Source organism: Pelodiscus sinensis, chromosome 7, assembly GCF_052426305.1.
Source record: "Pelodiscus sinensis isolate ZL-2025 chromosome 7, ASM5242630v1, whole genome shotgun sequence".
NCBI lineage: Eukaryota > Metazoa > Chordata > Testudines > Trionychidae > Pelodiscus > Pelodiscus sinensis.
In genome coordinates this window covers 49,369,547-49,397,428 of record NC_143058.1, presented here as the reverse complement: position 1 = coordinate 49,397,428, position 27,882 = coordinate 49,369,547, and the positions used below count along the sequence as shown (strand labels likewise).

The following is a 27,882-nucleotide window of genomic DNA, read 5'->3' as shown; positions in this document are numbered from 1 at the left end:
TCCCGGGCCAGCCCTCAGAGCCACCTGGAGCCTGCCATGCAGCGCTCCAGTGGTGATTTAAAGGGCCCGAGGCACAGCAATGGCAGCAGGGAGCCCTAGACGCTTTTGAATTGCCAGGCAACTGTCCTTTTTTGCCATGGCCTGCCCTGAGGCATGCAAAAAAACCACAACCTTGAAAATATTATCTACCTGTGCCTGATGCCTCCATGAATCTGCAGAGTCTGAAACATGTGCTCCTAAAAGCTGTGATTTGCCCTATTCATTTTAAGTCGGAAACTTGCTGTCAGGATATGTGGGCATGGGCAGAGGGACTCCACCTGCAGTATTTCTAGGGACCTGATTGTCATTCCACCTTGACTGTACTTAGTCTCCTACAACTCTCCTTCTGGTCATTGGCCTCTGTGAACAGCTGCAGTTGCCTCTGCCCAGCAAAACTGTCAGGAATCTTTTCGGTTTCAGTTCTAGAGGGTTCTAAATGCAGCTATTAAACGGATCTCTCCTGCCAGTTCCTTGATTTCCTTACACACAGCTGCAGAACTTTTAAAAGTGGTGAGTGCAGAGGCAGGAAAGCACCGTAGCCCCTTCGCCTTAGGAAGCTTGCAAACAAAAACGCTTGCACCGTGGCATAACTTGATGGAGTAGGCCTCCGCCACGGGAGTGTTCTGCCCGCTCGTGGGCTGGTGGCCACGCGTGCACAAGCATAAACCCACTGGGCGCGCGTCCACACGACCGGCCAGGCACACGTGTGTGCCCACAAAGGAATAGCGCACCCACACAGCTCCCCGCCCCCCTCCACATGTAGGTCACACAGAGTGGGGGACACGCGCCCCCCGCGTGCCTGCCCCAGCGCGCTGTCTGCCTACGGCCCCGCGCGGGGTTCCCTTGCGCCCAGGCGCCGCGCGCCCATTCACCTGCGAGGCGCACTCGCGCGCCCACGCCCCTCTCACCTGGGCAGCGGGGTGGCCGGGGCACCAGCCTTGACGCATGCGCCGGGCAGCAGCCTGTAGCTGCTCCAGCACCTAGTAAGTGGAACGCGCTGCCTGATGTGGCGGCTGAGCTCCGCGCGCCTGCAGTCCCCGCGCGCCGGAGGAGCAGCTGGAGCCCGGCGCCCGGGCAGGGTGAGAGCGGGGCGGCTTCCAGGCGGGGGAGGGACTGAAGTGGCGGGGCTGGGGGGAGAGGACCCCTGTTGTAACTTGCGGCGGGGAGGCTCTGCCCCGGGGACGAGCTGCGAGAGCGCCCGGCTCCCGGGTGCAGACTCCCGGCAGCTCGTGGACACGGCTCCGGTGCGTGCTGGGCTTCAGTAGTGCCTGGCATGCCGCGCTGCTGCCCGCTAGCCGGAGCTCCAGCGAGCCAGCGCCGCGCCAGCGTGCCGCCCCTGCCCTTTGCAGCGGGCTCTGCTGCCTTAACTCCAAGGCGCCTCCTGCTAACTCAAGGTGTGTGAGCGCGTATTGTGTATCTGCCCGGCTCCGTTTCTCTTCTGAGTGGGTTGATACCTTGCTTCCCACGTGCTGGCTCAGATGTCCTTCGTGTGCTGGGGGGTTCCTTTGATGCTGCAGCCACTAATTTATTGCTAGAAAGTATAACCCGTTTCTCTAACTAGGTCAGTCTCTTTAGTCATGAGACAGGTTTGCATCGCAATGTTTCTGATCTCTAAAAGGTATACGTGGTATTTCGCTTTGCTATAAGGTTAGTTCTGTTTTTCTGGCCTTTTGAGGGGGAGTTCGTTGCAGTTACACAGCACAGCTTGGCTCTCCTCATAGATCGCGGAAGCTTTGGGAAAGGTGAATTTCCCCAACAGAAGAGGCATTAACCTACTTTAAGGAATCATCCTTGATGATCTAATTACATAGCATAGATGTAAATACTTGGCAATGTAGGCTATTTGAGGACAAATCTCGAAATACTGTAAGTGTACTTACCCATTAATTTTCTAGATTTGGGGTTTTTTTGGGGGAGGGGGGTCTTATATTCTTATTTTTCAAAGTTTGCCTTTGAGATGCTTAGTTATTTCTTTCCCCCCACCCCCTGCTGAAAAATCACAAAGTAGCCTAACATAAACTTTGAAAATTAAGAATATAAGGCAACCAGTCGTGAAGTCTAGCACTTGCACTGAAAATGTATTACCTAGTGTGTATGTATGTGTAATACGCTGGAAAATTGTTTGAGACATTCCTATCTATATCTATATCTGTGCGTGTGTGTGTTCATATATATATATGTGACAATAGTTACATGTCACATCAGTGACTAAGAGACATGACAAGTTTCTTTTTTCCTGTTGATTTCTCCCATTCTGGGAAAAGAGAACTTGTTTACTATCACACCAGTGAAATGCTTCTTGAACCTGCAAGCTGTTAGCACTTGAATATCAAGCTCCAATAGAAAGGCTAGTCTGTGCTGAAGAATAATATTGTACTTTTAATCTATGGGACCAGCCAAAATGTGGAGAAGAAGTGCAAAACTAATATTTAGTGCATCATTAGGTGAGAAGGTGGAAATTGCCTAGGGTGATGAGTCTTATTCTGGAAATACACTAGTTGTAGTTAGTAAGGAAGTTCTTTAAAAATAACCACTGGATAAATTTAGAATTGTATGTTCTTACCAATAAAGCTAATAGACATTTTATTCCTAATGCTTTTTGATGGTTTATTTCTACAAATAGCTAAAGAAGGATCAAAATAAGTCATCTAACATTAAAAGAACATACATGTTTTAGTACCTGATTGAATAACAGTATGAAAAGTGATCTAGCTTTTATTTAAAATTAATGGTTAGTAAAGAAACTTTAACAATAAGAGATGCGTATGGACCACCCCTTGTCAACTGGTGGTTGATTGACATCCTTGTAGCAATTACCTGTGAGAAGGGCAGCATCCTGGTGAGCAGTCAACATTACTCCCAAGATAAAGGATGCTGTCCCTAGATCCCTGCTTGGGCTTTCTGCCATTGGAAGCAGTCTCTATCTAGCGAGTAGGTGGTGATAGAGAAGAGCTATCTCAGCTCTTTGGCTGCTAAAAGACAGAAAAAGCTGTCTCTTTCTTGTGTACTGCAGGGCTGTTTGGAGAATGGGATGCATTGTTCCTTTAGTTTCTTACACTTCCCTTCTCTTTCCAAAGAGCAGTGTCTTTGCTGTTCTCCCCCTCACCAAGTCTGTTGGTGAAGAGAGAAGGGAAGAAGGTTATGCTATGGTGTGGTGTGAAGAGGATTTCTGCCTATCCTTCCCAAATCTGTTTGCATGTTTTGTGATTCCCTTCCCGCAAATAGCTCCAGTAAATAATGCTCATTACATGGATAAACAGCTGCAGAGTGAGATTTATGTGATACTTGATAGTTTTACTCATGTCTGCAGGATACTGGAGTTAGGCTAATCAATAGTGTATTATCAGCTTTACTGTTGCTTGTTTAACTTCTTGCATATCATGGACTTCTTACTTTGACTATCCTTTTGTGGACTACCTTCTGATTGTATTTCTTAATCCTTCACCCCCACACCTTTTCTGTGGCAAATTATACCTGGTTAAATGTAAAAGTAACATTAGAAATATGATAGTATTAAAGAGACAAGATTATAAACTGACTAAATGTGATGGTAGTAGCTGCTTGATTCGGTCTCATTGTTGCTTCTGTGCTATGTTTACTATTTCAGAATTGAAGAACTTGCACTAGTAGTGACTCTCCCCTTACTGATGGCAGGTCCCAATGTTTTGATTTTTTTCCAGTATCTTCTTCCTTTTAATTTTGTTCTGTATGTTACCTCTCTAATTTTTAGTGGTGTCTTCAAATTTAATCACAGCTGAATTTCTATCAAAGTCATGGACTGCAGTCCCGATGCAGCCACATAAAGGAGCTTATTTTATTTAGTTTATTCTGTTTTGGGTTTTTTAATGCCTTCTGAAATTTTCAGTTCAAGATTGGGTTGCAGTTAGCTGCAAGTGTCACTGCATGAAGTCTGATATCTGTCAGAAACAGTGCTGTGGATTACCAGTGGTTCAAGGACTGCAGTTACATCATGGCTGTCCGTAGAGTTGGAGAAATAAGGACATTAGTAATAGTTAACATATATAGTCCAGTTGGAATGGAGCTATGAATCCTGAAGAACTTGTTAGTCTGTGCCAGGATGTAACTGGGTATAGAAGTTCACTGGAAGGTTATCTTCCTGATACACTGAAGTCAAGTTGCAAAGATCAGGTCATCTTTACTTATTCAGAAGAAAAAGATGGCTTCATAGTCTGATTAGCTTGAGTGCTAAACTTGTGCTCTTTATCAATTACCATTGTAATACGGTTTTGATAAAATGCTGGGTTTTTCTTTACATTTCAAAATTTTTGAACTAGCAGTGGAGACTGCTACAAAACGGAAACAGATACTTTGCACTTCATCCAAGAGTGTCAAAACATTTAAACAACAATTTACACGTAATATTACAATGCGTATTTGCCTATTTTGTAAGCTGACGGATATTTTTCTTGACACAAGTCATTCAGAAGGCTAGTGATAGCAGATATTTTAATAGCAAAATATTAGATTTATAACTGAAAAAAGTTCATTTTTACACATTTTATGATTCTTCAGTTTCAGCCATGACTCTGAGTTGATGTTCTCACTGTGTTGTCAGAATGCACAGAAGTTTGAAAGAATTGTAATAAATTTTGTTTATATGCTGTACACATAAATAGATTTTGACCACAGGCTTTGCTTGCTTAAATTTGTGAATATAATTCAAATATTTACCAAATGACACACAGTTGTCTGTTCTTATTTTGTGTGCTAATGTAAAATGTACAGAGATACCCTTAAACTATGAAATATAGGTGGGTTTTTTTTTGTTTTTTGTTTTGTTTTTTTGCTATACAAACAAGCTTGGTTAAATTAACTGTAGTAGGTTTTCAATACAAATTTGGTTCTATTTTTAAAACATGATGGCAAATACTTAGCAGTATTAAAACAAATTTCATTTCAAAATGAATTTCTCAGAATATTCAGACGCCTAAGAAAGATCTATGTACTTCCTGTTAATCAGTTTGCTTAAAAAGTCAACATAAAAACAAATGTGTCTTTACAGTATATTTAGCAAAATGTTGGATAAGGTATGCTTTTCCAACGTCAATTATAAAGACACAGCCTAATCATATAACTATACTGTATCTTTTCTTCTTGCCAAAAGTGCTTAAGAAATAATGGTTAACATTACAATGCAGGGAGGTGCTGTAATAAAGTATTATCTGATGCTTCTTTAGCAACAATGTCGACATTACTTAAGCAATTTACATGATCACAAAATATTCACTCAATTTTGTAGGCGGCTTAATGTCAGGAAGTTTTAATGGTCTTTCTCTGTTCAAGATGGATGAAACCTACCCATTGATTTTGTAATTATATTGCATATTATCCTTTTAGATGAGCTTTCTCATCAGATTTTCTTCTATATTGCTTTTTAATTTCTAAAATGTAATAGCATACAGTCTTAACACAGATGTTACACATTCTGCACAGAACTGTGATATTTCTAGTGTATTAGCTGAAACTGACATCACCTTCTATAAACAACAGTATTAATTGACATGTTAAAAATGCATTAGAGAACCTGAGCTGCTGAGGTTTGTAGAAACAGAAGCCTGGTGAGTTCATCTAAGTATATCAGTGCAGTTCAAATCTTCAATTTACCATTATTGGTAATTTACATATTATTGTTAACTGCCAGGCAGGTTTTTATAAATGGCAAGTGTTAATAATCTGCCAGATATGCTACAACTGTCCAATGCTCCTTCGATCCTTTGTTCATTGGACTAGTATTATGTTGACTGAAATAAACTGATATTTTATGTAACTTTTGAAAGTGAAATAATGCTTTTATTTGTTGAAACAACATATGTTTTAGTACCTTTTGAATATTGTTTCTGTATTAACACAATGTTGGCTTTTTTCGATTTTCAGTCAAAAAGATTGAAGGACAATCTTTGTGTACATGCACATATGTTTATAAAAATACTTTGCCTGTAGTATGTTTCAACTAAGTATCTCGTAGCATATTACAGGTAGTAATCTAGAGCCTCACCATTCTCTTTTTGAGAGTTAATTTTACCCATAGTTCCATATTTATAGTGGAACATAGTATCTATAGAACAATCAATAAGATTGCTGATCTTGGGGACCCACAACCTCCCATATATTTCTGGATTTTAGAAAATGGTAAGTGTAAAGAGTGATCTCAGCTTTCTTTTATATTACAGTCATGTCAAAAGCTTTCAAAGTTTTGTTAGGCTCCTAACTTTAAATATAGATATTGGAATAATGGTGCACTGTTAGTTATCTTTCAGTCAGTCTGAGTTGTAGGTGCTCAGAACCTTTGACAATGAAGTCCCTTACTTGGGCATCGTACTTAACTAAGTTTTGACCCAAATTTCTAGTTCTGCTGCTGCTTTGATGGCTGAAAGTTGAATGATTTATTCCCTCAGATATCTTGGGTTGTTGATAGTACACACTCTCCCAAAGTTTGACTTGAGGGTGGGGAACACAGACTAACTTTCTGTTGAGAAGAACATTATTTTCCAGACTTTTGCTGCTTGTGCTAAGGCAAGCTCTCAGCTGGCTGCACTGAGTCAGTGGGAACTGCAAGTACCTCAGAAAATCAGGAGACTGTTTAAATGCTGAAACTGGATTTGGGCTGTAACTTTTCTGTTTAGATTGTCTACATAAGAATTTCTTTCGGATCAAGTGTAATTATTTTGTTTTAAATTGCCTTATTCAGTGTTTTATTCTGCATTAGTCATTGTAGTTTTACCTGTAAAATAGGGCTAATACCTACCTACCTAATAAGAGGTTGGTTGGTTGAGAGGATTAAATAGCTAGTGTTGAGGACAGTTCTGATGACTGCGCAAGACTACAAAAAAGGTAGAACAGATAGTGAGGAATACTGTATCTAACTGCAATCATAAGGGAAGCTCAAATAGAGCATTGTTACTTGAGTTGAATTTTGATTTTGACATTGGTATTAAAACTCCTTTTCTTTTGAAAAATGCCATCGTGTTTTGTTATTGACCACAAGTGTTCTGAGTCTTGATTTTATCACAGCCAAAGATGGAACCTGCAGAATTGGTGTCTCCTAATGCTCTACAAGCTGCTTATTGATTGGTTTATTGGTTGTAACATTGGTTTAGTACTGAATCCTTAACACCACTCAACCCAACTAAGCTTGTGTGATCTAATGGGCTTATAGAACAATGATTGCATTATTGTTATGATTGCAGGCCATATTCTCTCTGCAAATTTTGAAAGGTTAAAGATCTATTAAGGAGACTTGATTAGTAGTCCATGATGTTAAATTCCTATTGGATGCTTTTTAGTACATACGTTCTGAACGCAACAGACTTCCAAGTCTCCTTGGAACCATTACAATTATGATTGTGATGGACCTAATTAGTGTGGCTATTGAGTATATACACTACATTGTCATGCTAAAAAAAGAGAAACCCTTATGCTGTTTTTACTAAGTTCTTTTATTGCACATGTAAAATAGTAGCCCTTAAACTAGTGTTTTGCTACATTTTAGAGAGAATAACTTTTTGAATAATGCATTTATTTATTTATTTATTTATGTCAGAGGTAGAAAACTTTTGCGGAGAGGTGAGAGTGAGAAATTGTCTTTGCTCCAAGTAAGCAGCTTTAGCCAAGAGAAATTGTGTTTCTTTGAGAAACTGTAAAACACTTCCTCCAGTGAAGTCTTCAATCAGTTCTGCAGAAACATTCTTCCAAGGTCAGAGTAAGGACTTCTACATAGTGTTTCATAATGTAAATACTTGTGCAGCTTAGCAGTAGTTCACAGAGATTTTGGAGCCACTTCTTTCTTTCAAGCCACCTACTAATATGACTATGAATCATTGAATCAGGTTTGATTTATACATAAATACGTGTATGATTCTGCACATTTTCAAGTTAAGCTGAAACCTTAATATGGAGTTCATAAACATTTTTTAAAATCCTGCATATAACCCCTCCACTTTTGTTTCTAAAAATATAGCCTATTTATGTTCGGCCCAGATCCTGTAACTAGCTGCACCTCGTTGGTTTTGGGGACTATTTGTGGCAATATCTGGTTTAAGGCTTTAGTTTGTGTCCCTGTTCATAAGGAAAAAATCTGAAACCCATATTGCATACACATACACATAGAGCAGATGCAGAGACCAGAATTATCATGCCTATAAGAAATATTGGGCATGGGAGTAAACCGGACCTGGAACTATGGATCAGCATGGATTATGAGTATAGGGAAATGTGTATCTAGTTGCAATCAAGGTATTTTTCTTTATTTTGGTTGCTTGGTTTGAACTTCTGCATGTGAATCCATGCCTTCCCTATCCCATTCACTATCTAAGAATTGTTCCCAGAGATTTTCTCTGTTTTAATTTGTTTTACTTAGTTGCTCTGTAACACCTACTGATCAAGTATGCTTGATCAAGTACAGTAAACTTCTGATAATCTGGCACCTTTAGGACCCAGGGGGTGCCAGATTATCAGATATGCTGGACTATCGGAAGTGGGGGCTATGAGGGGTTTGGAGTGGAGTGTGGATGGGGGACCAACCCGGCAGCACCCCAGCTGCTCTTCCCCAGGCGTCCCCAAGTCAGCCGCTGCTGGAACTAATCAGCAGCTGACTCGGGGAAGCCCAGGGCAGAGCACCCCAGCTGCTCTGCCCCGGGCTTCCCGGAGTCAGCTGCTGGTCAGTTTCAGCAGCGGCTGACTTGGGGATGCCTGGGGCAGAACAGCTGGGGTGCTGCTGGGTTGGTTCCCTAGCGCCGACCCTCAGCACTGTGGGACCAACCTGGTAGCATTCCAGCTGCTCTGCCCCAGACTTCCCCAAGTCAGCCGCTGTTGAAACTGACCAGCAGCTGACTCCGGGAAGCCCAGGGCAGAGCAGCTCCAGTTGTCCTGCTGCCCGGAGCACTTCTGGGTTCCAGATGGTGCCGGACCATCAGGAGTGCCGGACCATTGGATGCCGGACCACTGGAGTTTTACTGTCTATCTTTTGTTTTGTTAATAAAAATCACTTTTTATGGTGATGATCTGATTCTTCTGTCCTGGAAAGTAACAGGGGAATCTCTGCGTGTTCCTGCCTGCCTAGTCTGAGCGGTCAGCTACCAGAGACAGCAGCTTGTTTTTCTTTTTCTTTTCAAGCTCTTTTGCAGCAAAAGAGCTTTCGGTACCATTGGGGGAGGAATTCAAGTGTTCCCCTCTGTTTTCTTTTTAGGGTAAATCACTTGATGATGGCAGCTTCCCCCCTCCCCCCCCAGAGCCAGTGCATGTGTGACTCGGGACAGTTTTTGTAAGCAGAGCCTATAGAGGCAATGCATTTAAGATTTCTTGCGGGCCCCCATCTTCTGCACTCAGAGTGCCAGAGAGAGGATCAGCCCTGACACAGGCAATGCTAATAAGAAGTATACTACTACATATACTAATTATTCATGCTATAAATAAATTTATGCTTATTGTGAAGTATATATAAAATTAACATTAAAGGAGGAAGTGCATGCTTGATATAGGCCAGTACGGCCAGTTTTCTGTTGCTGTGTTGATCTAGCTTTGAAAAACCAGAAGCCCCAATCAGGGCAGGCAGTGGACCTTTGTTTCATTTTGCAGCTGGGTGCCCAAACTGTTTGTGATGTGAAGCAAACAGTCATCCCTAAAGGTGAAGCAGGCCTGGATTCACCTAAGGCTGTGTGTCTGCTTTCTTCCTCCTCTTTGGAAGAAAGGTAAAATATGTCTAACTTCTGCTGACTAACCCAAGAGCATATGGGGTAGGTGCATCTGGGGAGGAGAAACTCAGAAAGCTGCACCTACTTTTTCAGTTAAATCCAAGTACAGACAAAAACATGTCCAATGTTGATAACATAGTCGGTGATGTAGGCAGTTCTGCATGAAATAACTGCATTTGTCGGCTAAGGGCAAGTGTCATTGTCACATCAGAAATAACTTGACAATTACTATCATAGTTCGAATAGAAAGAAGAAAAGAGAGTAGGAACAAGAAAGCCACATCAACTTGTCTTAACTCTTATATTGTTTGATTTAGCCAGTGGCTTGAATCTCTAACTGAATGAGGGTTTGGTGTAGGCGGCTTAAAAGATGGTCAGAAATTTTCTCATCGTGAAATCTACTCCCTAGGAATCTCATTCACAAGCTACCACTTAAAACTTACTTGGTCAAATCCCTGAGACATCACTTGCGATGTTTCAGGGAACCTGTGGAGCAAGGCATTCTTAACGGAGAGGGCGCAACTGAGCAACATGTTTCCAGATATTAGAGGAATCCAGATTCTCTGTCTGTCTTTAGGAAACCCCGCAAAACATTCCTTATGGATGAGTTTTTTTTTCTGGCAAAACCAGAGTTGTTGTGCCAAAAATGAAACAAAATTTAATACTTTTCCATTTTATTCAAAAAATGGTTGAATTTTTCTTTCTTTCAACAAAATGTTTTTGGTTTGTTTAAAATTATTTTTCTCCTATGTTTTTAATTTAAAAAAACATACGTAATACAGTCCCTCTGTCCTCTCCACATGAGCTTTCAAAGAGGGCCATTATCTCTTTCTGTGGGAAATGTGATCATCTGTTGTATGTTAGTAGTAGTACCCAGAATAATAGGGCTCAGACTGTATATGGACTTCAGGTACTACCAAAGTATAATCATCATCATCATCATCAATGCTTCGCATGACATGTCTGGCTCTTTTTATAATTCAAAACAAGTGTACATTCTGTATGTGAAATTTCAAAAAAGTGCAATAGCCATGGAATGAGGAGAAAAGCAAAATTATTTAAATCAATGGGAAATATTTTTTAATCAAATTTTCTTGGGTCATGGTGAGGTAGAAATTGGCTTTTAGTTGGAAGGCCATACATTTCCCCTGTCTTGATGTCTCTTTCTGTGTGTGTTTTCCTTACATTGATTCATCCTTTTATATTTTGATTCCTCTCTGTCTTTGCTCTTATTTCTTCAAGGTTTTTGTGGTCAGTTTAGTCTCTCCCCTTGTATATACTATATTACAATTTTCAAGTATTTACTCCCCATTTTCTCTGTTGCAATCTTTCTCTCCAATTGCAGCATTGGTGTTTTTCCTTAAAACCTTGCTCCTCGACTCATGTTATTCCATGAGCATTTAAGCTTTATTTTGTCCCTTTCTCCCTTCTAAAAAGTTTGTTAGCCCTCATGATTGCAGAGAAAAAACTTGAACAAAACACAAGTGCACCTTAAAGACACCTAAATGGAAAACAAATAAAGAACCCCAAACTGAGTTTCTTAAAACTCATTATTTTGAGATCTAACTCATAAGTTTTTGAATTTTTCTGCTTCTTGTTTACTGCAGCACTTCAGTATAGTTGTATAGGTGTTTATACTAACTGTACCAGCTTATTAGGTGAGCAACTTGAATTCTTCTTCAGGTCCTCAGAACTTAATTAAAAGATTTAAAGAACTCTTGAGGTTGAATTGCCTTATGCTTGGGATCATACCCAAAGGATGTGTGTTTGTGTTGTTTAACTTAAAGGAATACTGCAACTTAAATTTTTAAATGGGCTAATTATAAAAAGGAAATTTCAAATTACTCCCTTGGGAGCAATATCAGATTTTTTTATTCATTTAAAAACAGTCTGTTCCCTAATTTTATATTTTCTATTTTTTTCTTGTTAACTGAGTATTCCCAGAAATGGTGAAACTGTATGAAAAGTAATGTCAAATGCACAGAGAAGGATGGCAGAGCAAATTTGAAGGATAAAGCTTCCTGCAGGTCCTGTCAGATACTCCACATTTTAAAAGGTAAGATCTGCAATCTAATTCCAGGGGGAAGGGAGAGGGACAAGTTGTCCCCCCTCCTCTCATGATATAAAGGGATTCTCTGAGAGGCCACCTCCTCAATTGGTTTTCTCTCTGGGACATATAAAGTGTTGAGTGGAAACCTGACGACTCAGGTTGTCAGTATTTAAATAACAGATTTTGAGTGATTCAGACATGAAATGACTGTTTTTCACTAGCTGAGATGTTTTAAATGGTTTTCTGTTCAGTAGAACCACTTAAAACCAGATGTATTAAAACTTGGCTTGTGAATTCTGTGTGATGAGGAATATGTTTTGCCTTGTCTGAAGGATTTTTGTCTGGGAAACCTCAGAGTCATGAACATTGAGAATAAAGCACAGTGGCTGTACCAAACCATTGCCTGCAGGTATCAAATCAAAGTCCTTGTGTGCTGAAATAATTACCTTTTTGAGCTGAAACTGTTCATGTGTCTTTGGTCAGAAGTGATTTCTTTAGTAATTTCAGTTATACAGAAACTGGATATTTAAATAAAGAAATTAAAAGAAAACTTGACTTAAATTACATAGCAATGTTTTGGGGGGCAGGGTGTCTTTTTTTTCCCTCCTTGTGTAAAGCACCTAACATAATAAGATCCCTCCTGGACCATGACTAGAGCTCCCAGGCATTACTACAAAAGTAATAATACTTCAGTGCTTTCAAAAGGTTAAGATTTTAGTTATACAAAGCCAGTAAATTCAAAATTCATATAGCACTTTAAGCTCCAACCCCTGGAATGTAATAAGCTCATTTACCAGCTGATCACAGAGCATTGGACAAATAATACAATATTATAATGCAGTTATTTCTAACTCTTTTTAACTCTTTCCAAATAATTTGGTTTACAACATTCCCACCTTTCTCAGATGGGGGTAGAGTTGCCAGATACTTTCACAAAAAATACCGAACATGGTGTTGGTTGAGCAAACAAACAAAAAATTCTCCCGCCCCGTCAGATGTGGCAGGGAAAGAATATCCCAAGTGGCCTTCCGTCCAAGAAAAATATTTTACCTGTCAGGTATTTTTTTTGTTTTTAACCCGATAGGTCACAAATACCGGACTGCTAGGGCCAATACCGGACACCTTGCAACCCTATATGGGAGTCATAGGGCCACCCAGATTTGCTTTTTGTTTAGAAAAAGCTTCTAGATATTTTCAGATTCTCCCCCCCCCCCCCCCCGACACCCCATCCCGCACACACACACCACGAGGGTGCAGAGGAATTTTTGGAAGTCCAGTCAAGTGGTGTTGTCAGGCCCCTAGGCCAGCCCTATGGGAAGGGCTCAGGGAGGGAATGCTACCTCTACCCCACAATTAACCTAAGTGGGCCACCCAGCCTGTCTGGGTTGGGAAGCACTACTAAAAATTGTAACTAAAGGAAGGGGAGGCAAACCAGACAGGTTGGGTGGCCCATTGAAGTGAACCTGAAGGTGGAAGCAGCACTCCTCCCCTGAGCCCTGCCACTCTCCCTGCCCCACTCTCCCTGCCCCCCCCCAAAAAAAAATTTTCCTTGCCCCCTTAGGCAGGTGCACCCCACACACTGAAAACCTCTGGTAAAATGTAATCCATTTTTTAAAAGAATTATTATATCTCAAGGAAATCTATACATAAATTATGAACTATTATGTTTAAACTTAAACTATTTCCAATCTTAGATGCATTTGCTCAGAGCTTTTTATTGCCATGTGTATAGGACGAGCCAAGTACTGTATTCCTCTCCTCTGCACACTCCTCCTATTGTCCTGATGTCTCTGAGAGTTTAGGGCAGTGTTTCTCAACCTTTTTTTTTTTTATAAAGTACCCCCAGTACCTACAGTTTTCAGACACACACTTCTTTTCTAACATTGCAACACATTTGTTTAAACAACTTAATCGTAGCTGGGCAGCCGATAAAATTTTTGGGTGTAAAAAGTATAAAAATAACAAAGCGCTATAAAACTTATAACAAAAATTCAGTTTTCTCCAAATTTCAGTTGTGCTTATGTACCGCCCCAGACTTCTCTCAAGTACCCCTAAGGGCACTCGTACCACTGATTGAGAAACACTGGTTTAGGGCATACAAGGAAAGTAGACCTGAACCCTAAATGCCTTAAACATGTGAGGTGGCTGGTTGCTATGAGAAAATAAACTCTGAAACTGAGGCTCTGTGCAATTAAAATCTGAATGTTGATGAATTTCACACAGCTTTTCTGCTTTTTTTTAATATGCATTTCTGTCTCAGGAAAAAATAAGTCTCTGCTTGAAAATTCTTTAATATTTGGCAATATTTTCTATACAGTTGTCAATTTTAGTGTCTGACGCCTAACAGTTCAAAATTATGTACTTAGCTGACTCTTTAATTAGCTCTCATTCTGTCTTATGTGATTTATAGCTCTGTGGCACCTACGTAGAAATGATACATGACTTAATGAAGTGAAAAAGCTAGAACGTGTTTACACCTCCAATTTTTTTAATGGTTTTCTCTAGCTAGCAAATAGTATACTGAAGAAGAAAGGAGCAGCAACTATAGGCTCATCATTTATTATAGCAAGGACAGGAATGTTCAGCCAACTGTGATTTGTAATTACTTATGTTCCTTGGTCACTTACTTGTTTCTTGTTTTGGAAAATACAAAATAAATAAAAATACAGTTCTTCCATAAAGCAACAATTTAAGGTGAAAAGTCATGCCTCTCCACTTTTATTTTCCTCACATTTAATTGATTTTGATGCACCCAGATCACAAATTGTAACTTTAGTTGTAACTTAATTTGTTTAAATTATCATTAGAAAACAGCATGTAATGACTTTAGCTTTCTTGATATTCACCACAAGTTTTTTTTATTTTGAAAAAACTTTTGCCAGTTGTGGATTCTCTTTGTATATTTTCAGACATCCACTTCAATAACTTCAGTTGCTTTTGTGTAGAAAGAAATTGTTTCTCCTTTCTTTTAAATCTGTTTACCTTTCATCTAAAATATGTATTAATATTTACTTGTTATTTGGGGATCTCAGGCTATTTGTTTTCTGAAATTTAAAATCATGGTTTATAGGTTTATTAAAGTCTGTTTATCAGTTACCCCATTGTAAATCCATTGAATTCAGTGGATTCTGGACTTACATCAGTATAGCTGAGAGCAGACACTGGCATTCAGTGGGTTCCATTTCTATTTAATGTTTGCCAACAAATCTGGTAAAAAGAAGGGATATTATAGAAATAAACTGAATTTATACTTCTCTAGTTTTTAAGAAATCATAAATGCAGATGTGGTAGTTAGCACTGAAGGCAAATTGAAGGTGGGGGGAGAAAAATAGGGTATCTATACAATTAGTTAAGTTACTGTCCTTGATTATAGAAAGCCAGAAGCACTGTAGACACACCAAGTTCGGGGAGTCAGAAAGGTCTTGTTCGGGGGCCAGTGTGGGGTGCATAACATTTGACTAGGAAACATTCAGGATTTGTTGGTCTTTACTACAGAGCTTTTTAAAATATGCAGGCATCGCCTATTTCTTAGATGGTCTTACTGCTCTAGAGTTTATCAAGTCAACAGCTGTTGCTACATAAGTGCATAATCCATAAATTGTGGCCCATTTTTAAAAAAAATATCTATAGGCCCAATCTGTAAACCTTGTGAAGTTTGTGCTTATTGCTGTTTATCTTAAAAGATCTGCAGATGGTGCCTATGGAATTTGCCTACACTTTATGTGTTAACTTCCTAGTTTACATCTGAGTTCATTTTAGGATTGTTCAAAGATTCCAGGTAAGATATTTAATATTATCAAGTCTTTCACGTCGTTAATAAATGTTTGTGGGCTCAATGAATTTACAGGCTACTCCATTACATTGTCACTTGCAATATCAATAAATATATAGTTTGGGACTTAGTTTGCTAGATTCACAGCAGAGCTTGTAATCTCTGGAATTCTCAAGTGCACTGTGCCAAAGGACGTTGTGAATCATAATTGTTTCTCTGTTTGATTCCTTTGTGCATCATGTTTCTAAATTCCAAGAGAAAAACAGCCAACATTCATGGAAATCTTACAAATGCCCTTGATGCTTATTACTGTAGTTCTGAGATTTGTTAACAATGACTCCCAAAAAATACAAGCTGTGTTGGTGAAATCTGCACAAGTGAAAGAATGGATACTCCTCTTTCAGTTTAGGTTAAGTCAGCTAGGGACAGATTGAACTTAAAATGGAAATAATCATTCTTCAAATGAAATGTGAGCATCCATGTGGGGGTCTGTAATAGTTTAAATAAATCAGTGCACATTTCCATGTCTTTAACCTCAAATACCAAAAGTACTTCCTGCAGCAAGTTGGAGATCTTTATATAAGTGCTAACCAAGCCTTTAATTGCAATCTGATCTGGTTGTATTTTATAAGGTTATATGTTCTGCACGCAGTTGTCTGAGTTAGCCCTTTGTCTGCATTTCCCTATTTCAGGGTAAGTGTGTTTCTGTACTCTCAAAAGCATGATGGGCAGCCTCTATAATTCAGATCATTGCTGAGCATCCTAAACTTTGTCACCATCAGGTAGCTACTAAATTAGTGAATTATTATAGTTCTCTTTGTGTCTGGTGTTTCTAAAGCACAGATTCTTAGAATTATAAGGCTACAATCCTGTAAAGGTAATTTCACAGATGGTCCCTTGATTTAGTGGCGTTCTGTATGGATTCACAGATCCACCCATGCAGATACATTTTCAGTGTTAGAACTTAAGCACTGCTCTTCATTTGAAAGTTTTCTGATTAAAGTAGGGTATGAATTTAAAGCAAAAGTGATTAATACGTGTGTGTGTGTGTGTGTGTGTGTGTGTGTTCTTCTGCAATAAGAAAGTCTTGTTCCTATATTCAGATTAACACAAGGCACTCTTATTCTGGAATAAGTATGTTCATACAGGGAGTTAATCCTGAAGAGCTCAATGGGTAGGCAAGCCCTAAAAGTATTACTGTTCAGTGTAATTCAATGTAATGATTAGACTCTTTCATATGCAGTGCAGTTTCTCTAAGTACGGTCTCTCATTTGTGCTCTATAGTTAAGCTTCAATGAAGAATTAACTATCTACCCAATATTTCAGATTAATTCAAAGGCAATTTGTTAATAGAAACCCAGGACCATAGTAAGATGCCACATGCATTTGTTTAATAAACTATTGAAAATGTCCTTCATACCTCACCCCATTTTATTTTTACAGATTTATTTATTTTATTTTTTTTGCTGTGAGATGTACAGTGCCATTTCATGCTTAATAAGTAATACTTGGTTTAAAAATGGTATAAACCTGTTTTTAAAAAAAGACACGGTTACGGATTTGTTTCCATATTTGTGATGGCTTTTTCAGTATTGCAGGCTTTTTACTCTTTCCTCCCCTTCTTCCAATCCTGCCCTTGAAGGAAGCTCAGATCTTTAAAACTAAAAGCAATCTTGGTACAATCATTTGTAAATTGTTATCCTAGTAAGATTTCTTCATCTGTCATAAAAATAGAAAACCTGCAAACCCACACTAGCAGTTTACTATTCTTTAGGAGTATAGGGATTAGGGTTTATCTCTCCCATAAAGGACACAAATCATTTAGATTAGAAGTAATCTGATTGTATTGAGGTACAAATTATAGCACAAAGGCCATTCAACTGGGTTAAGTGATCAGGGTCAGTAAACACCATATGACCACTGATTGGTCCATGAAAGAGTATTAACTGTAAGATAATGATGGATTTCAGTCCAAATCCCTAAAGCACAACAGCTGTAGTTCCCAAATGAGTTCACTGTCATGCTGCGTTTTAGGACACTGATTTATCCATTCCTAACTTTTTTACACAAGAATTGATTTGAAATGTAATTCTGAACCCTTGGAGTGAGCATAGGAACTGTATTTAATTTTATTTGATTGGGACTCTATCCTGCTCCTGAGGAAATCAGTGGGAGTTTGACTTCAATGGGAGCAGGAATAGTAAATTGTAAGCAGTCTGTCACCCTGGTTTTTTTCAAACTTACTACAGTATAATAATATTAGGGGTTTTATCTGGTATGAATCTCTTTTAAAAAGAAACAAAATACAGGACTATGTAGCACTTAAAAGACTAACAAGATGGTTTATTAGATGATGAGCTTTCGTGGGCCAGACCCACTTCCTCAGATCAAATAATGGAAGAAAATAGTCACAACCATATATACCAAAGGACACAATTAAAAAAAATGAAAAACACATGAAAAGGACAAATCAAATTTCAGAACAGAAGGGGATGTGAGGGGGGGGGGGAACTATAGTTCCCTCCCCCCTCTCCCTCCGCATCCCCCTTCTGTTCTGAAATTTGATTTGTCCTTTTCATGTGTTTTTCATTTTTTTTAATTGTGTCCTTTGGTATATATGGTTGTGACTATTTTCTTCCATTATTTGATCTGAGGAAGTGGGACTGGCCCACGAAAGCTCATCATCTAATAAACCATCTTGTTAGTCTTTAAAGTGCTACATAGTCCTGTATTTTGTTTCAGCTACACCAGACTAACACGGCTACATTTCTATCACTCTTTTAAAAAGGTGTTATAAGGAGGAGGGAGAAAATTGTTTTCCTTGACCTCTGATGATAGGACAAGAAGTAATGGACTTAAATTACAGCAAGGGAGGTTTATGTGGGACATTAGGAAAAACTTCCTAACTGTCAGGGTGGTTAAACACTGGAATGAATTGCCTAGGGAAGTTGTAGAATCTCTACAACTGGAGAAATTTAAGAGCAGGTTTGATAGACATCTATAGATAGTGCTTGGCCCTGCTGGGAGGCCAGAGAACTGGACTTGATGACCTCTTGAGGTCCCTTACAGTTCTAGTGTTCTGTGATTCTATGAAAAGTAATCTGTTACTTGATTACATTCTACACACACATTGGCGAATTGATTCTTTTACAAAATCAGATTTTTTTTTTCCTGTTAACTACACTTAAAAGTTCAAACCCTTCCCTTGAGACACTGGGAAAGACCATTAGAGCTACTCTGGCAGGTGGTGTAAGTCCTGATAGGACCTCCCAAGACAGATGGGTCATAAGGCAGGGATCAGAGGGAAAGACCGTGCACCGATTGTAGGATGGGGGCTGTGTAATAGCATCAATGAGCTATTCCACCAAACAATATAATTAAACAGGGATGGCGTAGTCTTGTCTGTGCCTTGAGTGAGGTCTGGTGGTGCAGAAAGGATTCAGATACCATTCAAATTGTAGTGCTAAATAAAGTTTTGAAAAATTATTCACAGCCTTTATGATCATGGCTTCAAAATTTTAAACAAAGCAAACCACTGATGTCTTACAAATGACAAGACAGATACTTATCACTGTTGATAGATAAATGAATATACAACTTACATTTTTCTTGTACCTTTCACCCTCCCCCACCCCTCCAGTGTTCCAAATGAACTTTATAAACTTAAATCTTGATGCTTATCACTACCTCAAGAGTGGCAGGTAGCAACTGTTTAACATAGAATTGAAACATTACAGTTTGTCAGGATTAAATTTTAATCAGTCATGCTAATAGGTCAATTTCACTCAGACCAATTTAAAAAAAAATCCATCCAAGATGATCAGCATTTACAGACAAGGAAACTATAGAAAATACTGCTTGAAAATGCATTAGTTTGATCTGAGAATGTTTACTTTGTTTTGATGTGATGTTGACAATTTGTTTTAACTTTTTAGAATCTGCCTTTTACACTTAAATATTGTAATCTGTTCTCCCTCTGTATTTCCTGACCTTCCCATAACTTCCTGCAACTGAATATTTAAATTAGTAATAATAAAAATGTTTAAATTTAAACATTGACATCCATCAGAATTATAGAAAAATAAAAATATTCTCCAAGTCTATGTTTAGGTTAAGTGAAGAAAAATATTATATCCTCCTAAAACTCCTGACTGCACTTAGGCTGAGTGCACTTAAAAATGACCAGGATATTGGATTTAGTGCTTTCTGCTGCTTTTTTAAAAGCTAGCTATAGGATCTTTCGTGATCATGAGCAGCTTGCCTTCTCTTAAATCAGGGCTGGGGAACCTTTTTTGGGTCTGGGGCCATTGATGCTCAGAAAAATTTGTTGGGGGCCACCCACAGCGAGAGGCAAAAAACAAACAAAAAAACCCAGTCCTCACTGGCATGGCCCCTGACCTAGAAGGAGAAAGACACTCCCTACATTCCCGTCACACACCAGAGTCTGAGGGTGGGGGGGCCTTAGGCTAATGGAGTTTGTGTGCTCCAGCCCCTTGGATGGTGGCAGAGAAGCTGGAGCACCAGCACAGGCTCCCCAATTCTTGGGGGCCAGATACAGGCAAGCAGAAGGCCACAGCCAGCCTCTAGGTCTTAGGTTCCCCAACCCCCTCTTAAATTTTCTTAAGAAAAATTATGCTGACAACAATGTGGCCATTCCCCAAAGAGATCAGAAAAGTTGAATGTAAGAAAAAAGAGCATTTTAACTTGGTAGCCCTCACCCACCTATTTCTGTGCTTTAAGGATACCAAGAATATCCTGGGTATGTGTAGGCTAGTTAACCCTAGTCTAAGCTAGGGATGTAAAGGACTAGTCGACTATCCAATAAGCAAATGCTTATCGGATAGTCGACAGGGTAGTAGACTAGTTGCTCCTCCCCCTTGCTGCCTCTATCAAATAGCGGCAGCAAGGGGGAGAACGGCACTGCCGCTTTGAATGCTGTGGGGAGCCCGGCCTCAGGCTCCTCACATCATTTCAAAGTGGCAGCATCATGTGGAGCCCAGGATCAGCTGACCTTGGGCTCTGAGGCATTTCAAAGCAGCAGCGCTGCATGGAGCTTGCTCCGTGCCATGCTGCTGTTTTTGAAATGCCGGGGACTGATCCTGGCTCCGTGCAGCATTTCAAAGCGGCAGCTCTGCTTGGAGCCCGGGATCAGCTGGGGACTCCAGCAGACCCTGGGCTCCACATGGCGTGCCCGCGGGGGCTCTTGTGCAATTCAAAGAGGAAGCGCCTGTGTGGAGCCCAGAGTCACAGGACTTCCCGCTGGCCCTGTTCTCCAAGCGGCGTTCCAACTTTGAAATGCACAAGATGTACATTTCAAAGACAGAATGTGGAAGTGCCTATCATCTAGTCAAGTAGTTGATGGAAATTCCATCGACTACTCGACTAGCAAATTAATCACTACTTAACATCTCGAGTCTAAGCAGCCAGACTGATACAGGGGAAGGTAGCAAGTCTTTGGGCATGATTCTTTAAAAAAAAGTTTGGATTAAAGTTTCAGCTAATCCATCATCTAAAGGTAATTTTGTATACTAATATGCCATTCCTCTGATGAATTCATATTTAACAAGGCAGCCAAAGTAAGGTGCTCTAGGATGGTGTTAGTAAGGCTTGAGGAAAATTCTTGGAGGGAAAAAATGCCCATTTGATTCTGTTGTTCTATATGCATTTTATATTCTTTTAAGGGCTTCATCCTGTTCAAGTCAGTGGCAACATTCTATGACTTCAGCTTTACCCAGGTTTTGCTCTTAGTCCTCTTTCACATTATTTGAGTTATAGAGCATCAGCAACGTGGTTGATTCTGTACAAGTGTGTATAAGATGACATAGATCCTGTCTCCAAAAGGCTTACCCTTTAATTCAGACACCAAAAACCATTTAGATTCTTCTAATGCACCGGTGACAGTAAAAACTTAATGTCTGACAGAAATCTTTCAGCTGTCATCACTGAATTCTTCTTCGAGAAAGATTGTTCATCACACGAGAAAGTGGAGTATTGATCACATTTCCCGTGACTTTAGATGAGCAAGATGACAAACCTATGAGCTATGTATTCTTGCTATCAACCTCTGTTTCTTTAATCTTGTGTTTTGAGCACAATGAGCTCAAAAGTTTAGTGAAATTGCTTAAACTAGGTTCCTTGGTGTGACGGGGCACTCGCGCCCCGCACTGAGAGCGCGCCGGGAGGCGCCGGGCGGCGCGACGGGGCACTCGCGCCCCGCACTGAGAACGCGCCGGGCGGCGCGACGGGGCACTCGCGCCCCGCACTGAGAACGCGCCCCGCAAGATCCGCACCTCCGTCTACCACCCCCAAACCGATGGCCTCGTCGAGAGGTTCAATAGGACATTGAAAGGTATGCTTAGGAAATTCGTACAGGAGGAACCCCGGGGGTGGGATAAGCTACTCCCTGCTCTGATGTTCGCCATCCGGGAGGTGCCACAGGCCTCGGTGGGTTACTCGCCGTTCGAACTGCTTTATGGGCGGAAGCCCCGGGGGGTCCTCGACTTAGTGAGGGAAGGGTGGGAAGCTCAGGTTACCCCGGCCCTGGGGGTAGTCCACTACGTAACACAGCTCCAGCAGAGACTAGGCTCCCTGGCCGAATGGGCACGGGAGAACTTGCAGAGAGCCCAGGAAGGGCAGTGCCAGCAATATAATCAAAGAGCCCAGGTCCGAGAGTTCGCGCCAGGCGACCAGGTGTTGCTCCTCTTACCAGACAGAGAGTCCAAGTTGTTGGCACGCTGGCAGGGGCCCTTCAGGGTGTTAAGGAAGGTCGGGGAGGTGGATTATGAGATACAGCTGGATGGTCCGCGAAGGGCCACCCAGATCTACCATATTAACCTATTGAAGCGGTGGGTACCCCGGGAAGCCTTTCTGGTAGAAACACAGATGAAAGATGTGGAATTCGGACCATGGGGAGACCCGGAGGTGACGGTCAAGGAAGCCACGCTTGGGACCGAACTCACGGGACAACAACAACAGGAGCTCCGGGACCTACTAGAGAGGCACCGGGAGGTGCTGACGAGCAGACCGGGACGGACGCATCTGGCCCAGCATGAGATCGTCACCGAACCAGGGAAACGGGTATTGGACCAGGTGAGACCCCTCCCCCGTAAGATGTGGGACGTCGTAAAGAAGGAGCTGGGGGACATGCTGGACTGGGGGGTAATCGAGGAGTCGCACAGCGGCTGGCGGAGCTCGATTGTGCTGGTTCCCAAGGCAGAGGGGGCCCTCCGGTTTTGTATTGACTTCAGGAAGGTGAATGCGATCTCTCAGTTCGACGCATACCCTATGCCACGCATCGATGAGCTGCTAGACCAGCTGGGGAAGGCCCGGTACCTCTCCACGATCGACTTGACAAAAGGCTACTGGCAGATCCCGCTGTCGCCAGCGGCCCGAGAAAAGACGGCCTTCTCAACCCCCTTCGGCCTTTACCAGTTCCGGACCATGCCGTTCGGCCTGCATGGGGCAGCCGCGACGTTCCAACGCCTCATGAACCGGGTCTTGAGAGAACACCAGCCCTACGCGGCCGCGTATATCGATGACATCATAGTATTCAGCGAGACGTGGGAGCAACATCTGGGGCACGTGACCGCAGTCCTGGAGGCCTTGAGACAAGCTGGCCTCACCGCCAATCCCAAGAAATGCCAGTTCGGGAAGAAGGAGGTGACGTATCTGGGGTACACGGTAGGGCGGGGGACGGTGAGACCCCTGGTGGATAAAATCCAAGCAGTACGGGACTACCCTACCCCCACCACAAAAAGACAAGTAAGACAGTTTCTGGGATTGGCAGGGTACTATCGCCGATTCGTGGCCCACTTTGCATCGTTAGCCACCCCGCTAACGGACTTGACCCGCAAAGGGAAGCCCCAGAGAGTCCAGTGGACGGAGCAGTGTCAGAAGGCCTTTCAGGCTCTAAAAGAGAGACTGACTCAGGCGCCGGTGCTCGCCCAGCCGGACTTTTCAAAACCCTTTATCCTCCAAACGGACGCATCGGAAACTGGGTTAGGGGCGGTATTAACGCAGGAGATGGGGGGGGCCGAGCACCCGGTACTGTATCTAAGCCGGAAACTGTTTGACAGAGAGAAGGGATACGCCACTATTGAGAAAGAGGCACTAGCCATTAAGTGGGCGGTAGATGCTCTACGATACTTTCTTGCAGGGGCCTGCTTTACCCTGGTAACGGACCACGCCCCTCTGAAATGGCTCAATACCATGAAGGATACCAACCCAAGAATACTCCGGTGGTACCTAAGTCTGCAGCCATACAAGTTCGAAATCGTGCATCGACCGGGGAGTGCCCACCAGAACGCGGACTGCCTATCGAGAAGGTCGGAGGGAGCCGCAGGGGAGGGGGAGAGTATAAGTAACGAAACGAGGGGGGAGTGGTGTGACGGGGCACTCGCGCCCCGCACTGAGAGCGCGCCGGGAGGCGCCGGGCGGCGCGACGGGGCACTCGCGCCCTGCACTGAGAATGCGCCGGGAGGCGCCGGGCGGCCACACCGGCGGGTGGGGAACGCAGCCCAGCCCGCCGCGGCGGGCTGCAGTAATACGCCGGCAGCCGGTGCAGGGGGCGTAGGGAGGCAGCTGGCGCCGGCTGGCAGGGCCCGAGAGGGAGGGGCTGGCGAGGCGCAGGGGGATGATGTCACGGGGGAAGGGTGGCTGGGAGGCGTCGCAGGGGAAGTGACGTGGAGGGGGAATGGAGCCGGCGGGGGATTTAAACCCGGGACCGGCACGGTGCAGGGGAGCGCGGCGGACCGAGCTGGAGGAGGGGAGAAGGAAGGAGAGGTGAGGCCAGCGGGGTCAAGGGAGACGGGCCGGGAGGCCTGGTGGAGTAGGAAGCGGCCCAGGGCGGGGTCGTGGAGCCCGTGAGCGGGTGTGTTTTGGGGCGTTCCCCCATCCGCGAGGGAGGGACCACGGGTCCCTGCCTTTAGGGCCCTGGGCCGGGGTTCGGAGAGGGGGCGGGCCCGAACCCCCCTACTCTGCCAGCAGGCCGACCCGGCTCGGGTGTCACGCGAATGTGCGTAATAAAAGGGCCACCGGCCTTAGTGGTGACTGCTTAGGCTGGTCTCTCTGTACCACAATTAGCTCATAGTGGACGCTGAGGGTCGAACCAGTTTACACTTGGATATAGAAATATAAAGAATACTAAGTTTTCCTGCTTAAGAACTTTAAAAAAAGAGTAGTCCTGTAGCACCTTAGAGACTAACATACAGAGATATAAATAAAATAAACTTAAAAAAACCAACAAAAGGTCTGGTAGCACTTCATAGACTAACAAAACATGTAGATGGTATCATGAGCTTATTGGATAGTCATGTTATGTCATGTGCGCTTGTTTGGATGTGTGCTTACTGGATAGTTGACTAGTGCTTATGCTCATCAGATAGTTGACTAGTGGCTTGATTAGTCGCTTCCATCTTGCTTCCTCTATCAGAGAGAAGCAGCAAAAGGGGTGGGGGGGAGAGCAGGAGTTGGCACTGGGGGAAAGCTGACTTAAAAGCTGGTTTTCCCCCCAGCACTATCTCCGCAGGGAGGGACAGAGGAGGCAGAGGCATAGTGGTGAACTGGGCATGAGCTGGGAATCAGCTGTCCTGGCTTGCACTTGGTTACTCGCCCACGCCCCCCTGGCTGCCCTTCAGCTTTTAAATGTATTAAGAGCCTAGCTGCTCTTACTACGGCTCTGCCTTTTAAATGTATTGGGGTTAGATCCTGGGGCTGGGAGCTAACCCTGATGCAGCTCTTCAGTTCCCCCCTTATCAACTGATTGACTCATCAGTAGAAATTCCATCGACTATTCAATAAGCTGATTTAATGCTATTTAACATCTCTCTCTATAAATGAGAGGGAGGGGAAAAAAGCGTGATATGGAAGAAAAAAGGGATAATTAACAAGGTGAGGGATCCTGTACACCCCACCCCCTGTACACCCCACCCCACCCCACCACCTAGCTTGGCATCCAGTCTTGCTCCCACCATTCCTGCATCCAGGGGCTCCCGAACCCATGCACCCCAATCCATTGTACCATTTACTGCTAACCCTGCATTGTGCCCCCCGTTCTACTATCATCTGCACAGTACCCCCTTCATCTGAACCCCTGCACTTTCCTCCAGCCCATCCAGTCAAAAATGTGTACAGGTTGAAACTCTCTTAAACAGGATTTTCTGGTCTGACAACATCCATGGTCCGACATGGATGTTGCAGGGCTAGCTAGTTCCAGTGGAGGGCCAGAAGTAAGAATCCCTGTGGGCCTAGCAGGGTAGAGGGCTGCCCACAGGGAGCTGATAGTGGGGCCACCTAGTGCATGGCAGCAAGGCTGCCCAGTGGGGCTGTGAGTCCCGGCATGCTGCACGCATGGCTGCTGAGGAAGTGGCTGTCCAGGGAGCTCTGGCATGCACAGCTGTCTGGAGCCACAGCACTCAATGCGTGCGACTGTCTGGATACCCAGCGCTGGGCTGCCCAGCAGAGCTATAGCTGCCATGGCTGTCCAGCAGGTTGGCAGGGCAGCGGGGCCAGCAGGAAGTGGGGAGCCAGCTGGGAGACCAACGGCCAGGCCAGGGGGAGTCGGTGGCACCGGTCCAAAAATGACCTTCCCTCGTCCAGCAGAGTCTCTCATCTGGGACCAGTCAGGTCCCAAGGTGCCAGACAAGGGAAGTCCAACCTGCAGTATTTTGTAAAGCATTTTAAAAAATGAATGCATCGTCCTTCACCGTTGACTCTAAAAGCTCATTCTGCAGTTGCAAGTTAATGACATTCAGAAAATGAATTTAAGAATATCACCAGAAAATTTCATCCACCTCTTTTTCTTCAGTTCACATTACTACATAGTACATAATCCAATTATTGATTATATTTCTTATAGAATATGCATGCTTTAGACCTCCTGTGAATCCTAGAAAAGTCTCTTTAATACAGGAGTGGGCAATAATTTTGGATGGAGGGCCACTCCAAGATTTTGGAATGTGGTTGAGGGCCGCACTTTTCCATGATATTAATGGAGGAGATGTGGGGTCTGGGATGGAGGTTGGGTGCAGAAGGGAGAATGGAGTACGGGAGGGAATTTGGATGAAGTAGGCGGTTGTGATCTAGGGTAGGGGACTGGAGTCCAGGGGTTTGGGATGTGACCTAGGGTAGGAGGGGATTGTGATCTGGGGCAAGAGATTGGGGTGCCAGATCTGGGAGGGGGGTAGGGTGTGGGAGGGGGTATGGGTGTAAGAGGGGGGCAGAGGTTTCAGAAGGTTGGCTGAGGTGCCAGAGATAGGCTCTGGCCAGGAGACTTATTACCAGCCAGCAGCCAAACCACCCTGCCTGCCTGCAGAGCTTAAAAGGTTTCCCAGCTAGATAACATGACCACGTGCTTGTGTGAATAACTGAGCCGAGGGGAGGGGGCATGGTTCTTCTTGGCTGCCTGTTATTCAAACAGGCAGCTCCCATTGGTCAGTATCTGCACATAAACCAACAAATGGGATTGTGCTGGGGGTGGGGGCAGCTCCTGAAGCTCCCCCCCCTTTCCCTCCAGTTCTGAAATAGAAACAGACGTGTTTCTGAGCAGTGTGCGGGGCAGTGGGGCGAGCAGGGGAGGCAGCCTGGGGTTTTCTGCTGCCTCCACAGGCCGGATTTGGTGATGGCATATATCACATTAGAGGATGTGCTTCTGATGATGTAGCTTACATAGTTAGGTCCTATAATGCTGTCACTTATATAGATGTGTGGACAGAGTTGGCAATGGGGTTTAACACTTTCAGCCCACTCAATTAGCCTCATTATCACTGACGCTATTGACAGGTACTCCCCCCTTTTTCTATCTATCAATCAATCAGCTTTTAAGGTGCTACAGACTAACGCAGCTACCCCTCTGAGACTGCTGAAGAACTGTCTTCTCTGAAAAGCATGATAAAGTGGACTCTCCCAGAGAAAGGTTACACAAACTGCAGGCACAAAATTGGACATGCAGCTAACAATGTGTGTTTATATACATGCTTGTATGCTCAAGTCATGTAGCTGGATGTTCAGGAGCTACTGCTTATGCTCATAGTTCACTGTCATGCAAAGAGAAAAGCTCCATTCAGGCCCCTCTACATACATTTCTGGCCAGATGTTGGCAATGGGATCAAAGTGTATGTTACAAGGTCACTTTATATTCTCAGGCAGTTGTTAGCTGCTATCTACACCGAGACGGGGTGGAGTAGTTTGGCAGAGATTATTGTTTGTGTTGACATGTTAAATATGGTTAATCTATCTGTGATTATTTATATGAACTCTTGGAGCATGCGCAAATCCGTGAATAGGTGTTTTTTAAGGCAGAATGGAACCTGATAA

The 27,882-nt window shown here is 43.0% G+C and overlaps 1 protein-coding gene across 2 annotated transcripts in view; it reads left to right on the top strand.

The window, feature by feature from the left end:
- Nucleotides 1-958: 958 nt before the first annotated feature.
- ZNF385B (zinc finger protein 385B) overlaps nt 959-27,882 on the top strand; it is a 330,577-nt gene continuing 303,653 nt past the window's right edge. The window contains exon 1 of one of the 2 annotated variants that reach the window (XM_075933736.2): nt 959-1,118. Coding sequence is in view for 1 of the 2 variants with exons in the window: in XM_006119428.5 (XP_006119490.2) it covers nt 11,708-11,804 (97 nt within the window). In the remaining variant the exon portion in view is untranslated. Of the gene's footprint in view, nt 1,119-11,681; nt 11,805-27,882 lie in introns of those variants that run through there. The other variant, XM_006119428.5, reaches the window with a different exon arrangement.